General features: G+C 43.5%; 1 protein-coding gene across 3 annotated transcripts in view; it reads left to right on the top strand.

The window, feature by feature from the left end:
* Window positions 1-9852, top strand: part of LOC123775182 (mRNA export factor GLE1) — a 54645-nt gene that overhangs the window by 11826 nt on the left and 32967 nt on the right. For all 3 annotated transcript variants that reach the window (XM_045770138.2, XM_045770137.2, XM_045770136.2), the window contains exon 4: window positions 8666-8865. In XM_045770138.2, the coding sequence (XP_045626094.2) occupies window positions 8746-8865 (120 nt within the window). In that variant the 5' untranslated portion in view covers window positions 8666-8745. The remainder of the gene's footprint in view (window positions 1-8665; window positions 8866-9852) is intronic.

Genomic DNA, 9852 nt, shown 5'->3' with positions numbered 1-9852 from the left:
AGGGATTGAACGCGGACCTGTAGGAAACGAGACCGTCGCTCTACCGTCCAGCCCAAGTGGTTAAGCGTAATATTATTAAAACAACAATTTATGCATATAATAACAGCATTTCACACTAAAAATACTTGGATATATTGAAATTTGGTAGTGAATTCCATTCTAGGAATCTCCTATGACTAAACTGTACTTTTTAATAATTTTTATGCACTTACTACTTATTATTAAATTATTAAGTACTTACTATAATAATTAAATAAATTATTTTATTTAATATTTAAATTAAATGATAAAATAATAGGTAATAATAAATCATTGTGTAGGGGGACAGGCAGCCAGTGTATATATACATGTTAGGCTTACACCAAGGTGCCACAAAGGTGCCAAATTAAAGACTGGGTGGTGCCGGGGCGGGCCCAAGGGCTGCTGGCGGCCCTGGCCAGGCTGAACTTCCGCGCCCTTATAATCACCATTGTTTAATAATCTTCACAGGGAGAAACAACTGTTAATATAGGAATAGTTTATTACAACATACACGGTAAAGAAAACAGCTCGGAAACTATGGAAATAAACCTGCCGAAAAAACATTACAGTCCACTTCAACCTTACCTTGAAGTTACCTTGAGGTGCTTCCGGGGCTTAGCGTCCCCGCGGCCCGGTCGTCGACCAGGCCTCCTGGTTGCTGGACTGATCAACCAGGCTGTTGGACGCGGCTGCTCGCAGCCTAACGTATGAGTCACAGCCTGGTTGATCAGGTATCCTTTGGAGGTGCTTATCCAGTTCTCTCTTGAACACTGTGAGGGGTCGGCCAGTTATGTCCCTTATGTGTAGTGGAAGCGTGTTGAACAGTCTCGGGCCTCTGATGTTGATAGTTCTCTCTTGAACACTGTGAGGGGTCGGCCAGTTATGTCCCTTATGTGTAGTGGAAGCGTGTTGAACAGTCTCGGGCCTCTGATTTTGATAGTTCTCTCTTGAACACTGTGAGGGGTCGGCCAGTTATGCCCCTTATGTGTAGTGGAAGCGTGTTGAACAGTCTCGGGCCTCTGATGTTGATAGTTCTCTCTTGAACACTGTGAGGGGTCGGCCAGTTATGTCCCTTATGTGTAGTGGAAGCGTGTTGAACAGTCTCGGGCCTCTGATGTTCATAGTTCTCTCTTGAACACTGTGAGGGGTCGGCCAGTTATGCCCCTTATGTGTAGTGGAAGCGTGTTGAACAGTCTCGGACCATTGATGTTGATAGTTCTCTCTTGAACACTGTGAGGGGTCGGCCAGTTATGTCCCTTATGTGTAGTGGAAGCGTGTTGAACAGTCTCGGGCCTCTGATGTTGATAGTTCTCTCTTGAACACTGTGAGGGGTTTGCCAGTTATGCCCCTTATGTGTAGTGGAAGCGTGTTGAACAGTCTCGGGCCTCTGATGTTGATAGTTCTCTCTTGAACACTGTGAGGGGTCGACCAGTTATGTCCCTTATGTGTAGTGGAAGCGTGTTGAACAGTCTCGGGCCTCTGATGTTGATAGAGTTCTCTCTCAGAGTACCTGTTGCACCTCCGCTTTTCAACGGGGGTATTCTGCACATCCTGCCATGTCTTCTGGTCTCATGTGGTGTTATTTCTGTGTGCAGGTTTGGGACCAGCCCCTCTACTATTTTCCACGTGTAAATTATTATGTATCTCTCCCGCCTGCGCTCAAGAGAATACAGATTTAGGCTCTTTAGTCGGTCTCAATAGTCTAGATGTTTTACTGAGTGGATTCTAGCAGTAAAGGATCTCTGCACGCTCTCCAGGTAAGCAATTTCTCCAGCTTTGAAAGGTGCTGTCATTGTGCAGCAGTACTCCACTCTAGAGAGCACAAGCGTTTTGAAAAGTATCATCATCGGTATAGCATCTCTAGTGTGAAAAGTTCTTGTTATCCAACCTGTCATTTTTCTTGCAGTTGTGATGGCTACTTTATTGTGTTCTTTAAAGGTAAGGTCTTCTGACATGAGTACACCCAGATCCTTTACATTGCCTTTTTCGTTCTATGTTATGATTTGCCTGAGTTTTGTACGTGGTTTCCTTTTTTATATTTTCATTTTTTCCGTAGCGCATGAGCTGGAACTTATCTTCGTTAAACACCATGTTATTTTCTGTAGCCCATAGAAAGACCTGATCTACATCTGACTGGAGGTTTGCCATGTCCTCTATGTTGCCTACTCTCATGAAGATCCTAGTGTCATCTGCAAAGGATGATACAGTGCTATAGGTTGTATTCTTGTCTATGTCCGATATGAGGATGAGAAAAAGTACTGGAGCAAGCACAGTACCCTGGGGGACTGAGCTCTTCACGGTTGATGGGCTGGATTTTATTTTGTTGACTATTACACATTGGGTTCTGTTGGTCAGAAAATTGTAGATCCATCTGCCTATTTTCCCGGTAATTCCTTTTGAACGCATTTTATGTGCAATAACGCCATTATCACATTTATCAAAAGCTTTTGCGAAATCTGTGTAAATTACATCAACGTTTTGTTTGTCTTCCATAGCATCTAATGCCATATCATAGTGGTCCAGCAACTGCGACAGGCAAGAGCGCCCTGTTCTGAAACCATGTTGTCCGGGGTTATGGAGATGCTGTGATTCCATGCATTTTGTGATCTTACTTCTTAGCACTCTCTCAAAAAATTTTATAATGTGCGATGTTAGTGCTATCGGTCTGTAATTTTTTGTCTCTGCCTTATTTCCTCCTTTATGAAGTGGTGCTATCTCTGCTGTTTTTAGTATATCAGGAATAACGCCAGTATCTAGGCTTTGTCTCCACAGAATGTGGAGGGCCTGCGATAGTGGTTTTTTACAGTTCTTGATGAATATGGAGTTCCAAGAATCCGGGCCTGGTGCAGAGTGCATAGGCATACTGTTTATGGCTTCTTCAAAATCTAGTGGGGATAGGGTGACGTCTGATATATGATTTGATGTTGGTATCATATCCATGAAAAATTCATTTGGGTTATCAATCTTTAGTGCGTTTAATGGCTCTCTGAAAACAGAGTCGTACTGCTTCCTCAGTAGCTCGCTCATTTCTTTGTTGTCATCGGTGAAAGTTCCATCTCCCTTTCGCAGGGGCCCGATACTAGATGTGGTTTTTTATCTTGATTTTGCATAGGAGAAAAAATATTTCGGATTTCTCTCTATTTCACTGATGGCCTTTTGCTCTCTTTGCCTCTCCTGGGTTTTGTATGATTCTTGTAGCTTGAGTTCAATTGTTTCTATTTCTCTACCTAACCTTCTTCGCCGTTCTTGAGATAAGGTGCGACTCTCAAGTTGTTCCGCGATTCGTTTTCTTCGCGGAACAGTTCAAGTATGTTTATTGAGACAATAAAAAAATACATCTCAAAGGAATAGAGTAGCTTAGGCTATTTCTACCCCCCCCCCCCCTCTACTTCAAGTCCCTCAAGGGGCGCACAAATTCAGTGAGTACAAATACACAAATCATAATACAAGTGTGTGTGTACTCACCTAGTTGTGCTTGCGGGGGTTGAGCTCTGGCTCTTTGGTCCCGCCTCTCAACCGTCAATCAACAGGTGTACAGATTCATGAGCCTATTGGGCTCTATCATATCTACACTTGAAACTGTGTATGGAGTCAGCCTCCACCACATCACTTCCTAATGCATTCCATTTGTCAACCACTCTGACACTAAAAAAGTTCTTTCTAATATCTCTGTGGCTCATTTGGGCACTCAGTTTCCACCTGTGTCCCCTTGTGCGTGTTCCCCTTGTGTTAAATAGACTGTCTTTATCTACCCTATCAATTCCCTTCAGAATCTTGAATGTGGTGATCATGTCCCCCCTAACCCTTCTGTCTTCCAGCGAAGTGAGGTTTAATTCCCGTAGTCTCTCCTCGTAGCTCATACCTCTCAGCTCGGGTACTAGTCTGGTGGCAAACCTTTGAACCTTTTCCAGTTTAGTCTTATCCTTGACTAGATATGGACTCCATGCTGGGGCTGCATACTCCAGGATTGGCCTGACATATGTGGTATACAAAGTTCTGAATGATTTTTTGCACAAGTTTCTGAATGCCGTTCGTATGTTGGCCAGCCTGGCATATGCCGCTGATGTTATCCGCTTGATATGTGCTGCAGGAGACAGGTCTGGCGTGATATCAACCCCCAAGTCTTTTTCCTTCTCTGACTCCTGAAGAATTTCCTCTCCCAGATGATACCTTGTATCTGGCCTCCTGCTCCCTACACCTATCTTCATTACATTACATTTGGTTGGGTTAAACTCTAACAACCATTTGTTCGACCATTCCTTCAGCTTGTCTAGGTCTTCTTGAAGCCTCAAACAGTCCTCTTCTGTTTTAATCCTTCTCATAATTTTAGCATCGTTCGCAAACATTGAGAGAAATGAATCGATACCCTCCGGGAGATCATTTACATATATCAGAAACAAGATAGGACCGAGTACAGAGCCCTGTGGGACTCCACTGGTGACTTCACGCCAATCGGAGGCCTCACCCCTCACCGTAACTCTCTGCTTCCTATTGCTTAGATACTCCGTTATCCACTGGAGCACCTTACCAGCTACACCAGCCTGTCTCTCCAGCTTATGTACCAGCCTCTTATGCGGTACTGTGTCAAAAGCTTTCCGACAATCTAAAGAAAATGCAGTCCGCCCAGCCCTCTCTTTCTTGCTTAATCTTTGTCACCTGATCGTAGAATTCTATCAAGCCTGTAAGGCAAGATTTACCCTCCCTGAACCCATGTTGGCGATTTGTCACAAAGTCCCTTCTCTCCAGATGTGTTACCAGGTTTTTTCTCACGATCTTCTCCATCACCTTGCATGGTATACAAGTCAAGGACACTGGCCTGTAGTTCAGTGCCTCTTGCCTGTCTCCCTTTTTGTATATTGGAACCACATTCGCCGTCTTCCATATTTCTGGTAGGTCTCCCGTCTCCAGTGACTTGCTATACACTATGGAGAGTGGCAAGCAAAGTGCCTCTGCACACTCTTTCAGTATCCATGGTGAGATCCCATCTGGACCAACAGCCTTTCTAACATCCAGATCCAGCAGGTGTCTCTTGACCTCCTCTCTCGTAATTTCGAACTCTTCCAAGGCCGCCTGGTTTACCTCCCTTTCTCCTAGCACAGTGACCTCACCTTGTTCTATTGTGAAGACCTCCTGGAACCTCTTGTTGAGTTCTTCACACACTTCTCTGTCATTCTCTGTATACCTGTCCTCGCCTGTTCGAAGTTTCAATACCTGTTCTTTCACTGTTGTTTTCCTTCTGATGTGGCTGTGGAGTAGCTTTGGTTTGGTCTTGGCTTTGTTTGCTATATCATTTTCAAAACTTTTCTCTGCTTGTCTTCTCACCCTGACGTACTCATTCCTGGTTCTCTGGTATCTCTCTCTGCTTTCTGGTGTTCTGTTATTCCGGAAGTTCCTCCACGCCCTTTTGTTCAGTTTCTTCGCTTCCATACATGCCCTATTGTACCATGGATTCTTCTGTTGCTTCTCGGATTTTTCCCTTTGGGCCGGGATGAACCTGTTTACTGCCTCCTGACCCTTTTGGGTAACATAGTCCGTCATACCCTGTACAGACTTGTCTCTGAGGTCTGTGTCCCAAGGTATTTCACTTAGGAAACTTCTCATCTGTTCATAATTCCACTTTCGGTATGCCAGCCTTGTGTGTGTGTGTGTGTGTGTGTGTGTGTGTGTGTGTGTGTGTGTGTGTGTGTGTGTGTGTGTGTGTGTGTGTGTGTGTGTGTGTGTGTGTGTGTGTATGTGTGCTCACCTAATTGTGCTTTCGGGGGTTGAGCTCTGGCTCTTTGGTCCCGCCTCTCAACCGTCAATCAACTGGTGCACAGATTCCTGAGCCTACTGGGCTCTATAATATCTACATTTGAAACTGTGTATGGAGTCAGCCTCCACCACATCACTTCCTAGTGCATTCCATTTACTAACTACTCTGACACTGAAAAAGTTTTTTCTAATGTCTCTGTGGCTCATTTGGGTACTCAGCTTCCACCTGTGTCCCCTTGTTTGCGTCCCTCCAGTGTTGAATAGTTCATCCTTGTTTACCCGGTCGATTCCCCTGAGGATTTTGTAGGTTGTGATCATGTCCCCCCTTACTCTTCTGTCTTCCAGTGTCGTAAGGTGCATTTCCCGCAGCCTTTCCTCATAACTCATGCCTCTTAGTTCTGGGACTAGTCTAGTAGCATACCTTTGGACTTTTTCCAGCTTCGACTTGTGCTTGACAAGGTACGGGCTTCATGCTGGGGCCGCATACTCCAGGATTGGTCTTGCATATGTTGTGTACAAGATTCTGAATGATTCCTTACACAGGTTCCTGAACGCCGTTCTGATGTTAGCCAGCCTCGCATATGCCGCAGACGTTATTCTCTTTATGTGGGCTTCAGGAGACAGGTTTGGTGTGATATCAACTCCTAGATCTTTCTCTCTGTCTGTTTCATTAAGTACTTCATCTCCTATTCTGTATCCTGTGTCTGGCCTCCTGTTTCCACTGCCTAGTTTCATTACTTTGCATTTACTCGGGTTGAACTTCAACAGCCATTTGTTGGACCATTCACTCAGTCTATCTAGGTCATCTTGTAGCCTCCTACTATCATCCTCTGTTTCAATCCTCCTCATAATTTTTGCATCGTCCGCAAACATTGAGAGGAACGAATCTATACCCTCTGGGAGATCATTTACATATACCAGAAACAGTATAGGTCCAAGTACTGACCCCTGCGGGACTCCACTTGTAACGTCTCGCCAATCTGAGACCTCACCCCTCACACTGACTCGTTGTCTCCTGTTGCTTATGTACTCCTCTATCCACCGGATTACCTTCCCTTTCACTCCAGCCTGCGTCTCCAACTTTCGCACTAGCCTCTTGTATGACACTGTATCAAAGGCTTTCTGACAATCCAAAAATATGCAGTCTGCCCACCCTTCTCTTTCTTGCCTTATTTTTGTTACCTGGTCGTAGAATTCAAGTAACCCTGTGAGGCAGGACCTGCCATCCCTGAAACCATGTTGATGCTGTGTTACAAAGTTCCTTCGCTCCAGATGCTCCACTAGTTCTTTTCGCACAATCTTCTCCATCAGCTTGCATGGTATGCAGGTTAGGGACACTGGCCTGTAGTTCAGTGCCTCCTGTCTATCCCCTTTCTTGTATATCGGGACTACGTTAGCTGTTTTCCAAATATCTGACAGTTCCCCTGTTGCCAGTGATTTGTTATACACTATGGAGAGTGGTAGGCACAGTTCTCCTGCTCCTTCCTTTAGAACCCAAGGGGAGTTTCCATCTGGGCCTATAGTCTTTGTCACATCCAACTCTAGTAAACACTTCCTTACTTCCCCACTGGTAATCTCAAACTCTTCCAGTGGTTCCTGGTTAGCTATTCCCACACTTACCTCTGGAATTTCTCCTTGCTCTAAGGTGAAGACCTCCTGGAATTTCTTATTCAATTCCTCACACACTTCCTTGTCATTTGTAGTGAATCCTTCCGCCCCTATCCTTAATTTCATAACCTGTTCCTTTACTGTTGTTTTTCTCCTGATGTGGCTATGCAACAATTTAGGCTGAGTCTTTGCCTTGCTTGCGATGTCATTTTCGTATTGTCTTTCTGCCTCTCTTCTCATCCTGACATATTCATTCCTGACATTCTGGTATCTTTCTCTGCTCTCCAGTGTCCTGTTATTCCTATATCCTGTGTGTGTGTGTGTGTGTGTGTGTGTGTGTGTGTGTGTGTGTGTGTGTGTGTGTGTGTGTGTGTGTGTGTGTGTGTGTGTGTGTGTGTGTGTGTGTGTGTGTTAGTGTGTGTTAGTGTGTGTGTGTGTGTGTGTGTGTGTGTGTGTGTGTGTGTGTGTGTTTTAGTGTGTGTTAGTGTGTGTTAGTGTGTGTTAGTGTTAGTGTTAAGCCATCGCCCATTGTCAGAACAACTGCACTTCCAGCTGCACCCGTGGGGCGGTGTAGGGAACCATCAGGGTATATGATTTGAGAGAGAGAATACTCTGTGGACAGATCATCAATATGGCTTAAGGCGTTGAGCTTTGCCTCAAGATGAAGCTTGGGCTGATCTCTAATTTGCTTCTTGGGTGGAAAGGGAGGGATTAAAACTGGAAAGGGTGTAACCTCCCACGGTGCAGGAAAGTGCCGTTGTTGTTTCTCCTGGTACAAATCATGAACCTGATACATTCTGAGTTGAGTTCCAGTTTTTGTTATCCATTTGGAACAATGCTGATATTCAATAAATTCTGGAGGGCTTCTGTGCAAAGGTTAGGATGTAGGATGAGTTAACCTAAGCATTTTTATACCAATTTGACAGTTAATTTCAATAACACGATCAACAACGCTCGGAATATTAAGTTCCTTTCTCATATTAAGTATCTTTGTGGTACGAGGGCACTTAAGGATTATCCTCAAGGCTTACAGTATGGTGAAATATCTGACAATTCTAACAAAGCCTGTTTAATTTTCCCGGCTCTTATAGTAAGTCAAGCGAGGAGAAAAATTCTTATAATATATACATATATATATATATATATATAAATTATCCACTGTATATTAATTGATTTTTTAGTTTTATAGATATGTTGTAATAGTTTTATTAATAGGTATATATAGTTATTTAATTTATGTTGAAGCAATGTTTGGTGATTTGACTTTGTTTACATTTTGAACAAGTTTGGAGGGTGTTATGTGTTGATCCTGGGAGGAGGAGGAGACGTGACAGGCCGCTCTAGGCCGCTGTGGATCTGGTAAACATGGCCATGGCAGACCAAGACCCCACCAGTCTCAACAATGTTTTAATCGCGCTTAAGCAGAGTGAGAAACTGAAACACTGGGACAAGCCTCCCAGGGAGTTTGGCCCAGACAACCCTGAGGTTAGTTAGTGTCTTGACAAGCAAAATCAAAATGTAGAAGCGATCTATTTAATTAAAAAATTATGTATTTTGCATTTAATATACTGTATAATAATTCATGCGATATCCAGTACAGTATTACTGTTAAAGTTCAAGCAAGTTTATTTCTGTACATCCCGAAAGGATAGCTTTTGGCTGTTTCTTCCCCTCTATTTCAGGTCCCTCAAGGGGTTTGGAAGTCCATGCAGTATTCAAATGTTCATATTGTATATTACAAATACATTTACAATAATTCATTAGTTATCATATAGTACATGATACAAACTATGTTACAAGAATTCAGACACAGACACTGTTACACAGACTCAGACACATATCAACACATATCTCTCAGGCAGCTATCCAAACTCTCTTCTCCTTTCACCAGTCAGCCCGACAGATGTTCTGTCCATCATACACTCACTAAAAACCAAAGCTGGGAACATCAGTGAAATCCCATCCATTGTATACAAGAGCGCCTCCCACGCCCTTGCGCCACCTATAGCTCTGCTGTTCAACAAATCCCTTGAGTGTCATACCTTTCCTGATATCCTTAAAAAAGCAAGAGTAACGCCAGTTCATAAAGGATTCAATCCGGCAGACATAAACAATTACAGAATAATATCGAACCTACCCATACTATCAAAAAATATTTGAAAAAATTATCTACAAACAGCTCTACTCTTATCTCGTAAAATTCGACATTCTTAGCCCCTGTCAGTTTGGCTTCCGCTCCCAAAAGAGTACCAACGATGCAATTATTAGTCTCCTTAATATAATTTACTCAGCCCTTGACAAAAATGAGTTTCCGATTGGACTCTTCATTGACCTGAGAAATGCCTTTGATACTGATAATCACAATTACCTCTTACGTAAACTTCTTCATTACGGAATCCGAGGCCATGCACTGGACTATATCCAATCCTATCTTGGTGATAGACACCAATGTGTAACCATTAATAATATACC

This window comes from Procambarus clarkii, chromosome 92, assembly GCF_040958095.1.
Source record: "Procambarus clarkii isolate CNS0578487 chromosome 92, FALCON_Pclarkii_2.0, whole genome shotgun sequence".
NCBI lineage: Eukaryota > Metazoa > Arthropoda > Malacostraca > Decapoda > Cambaridae > Procambarus > Procambarus clarkii.
Note: the sequence above shows the minus strand (reverse complement) of the source record. Positions and strands in the feature narration are given on the sequence as shown.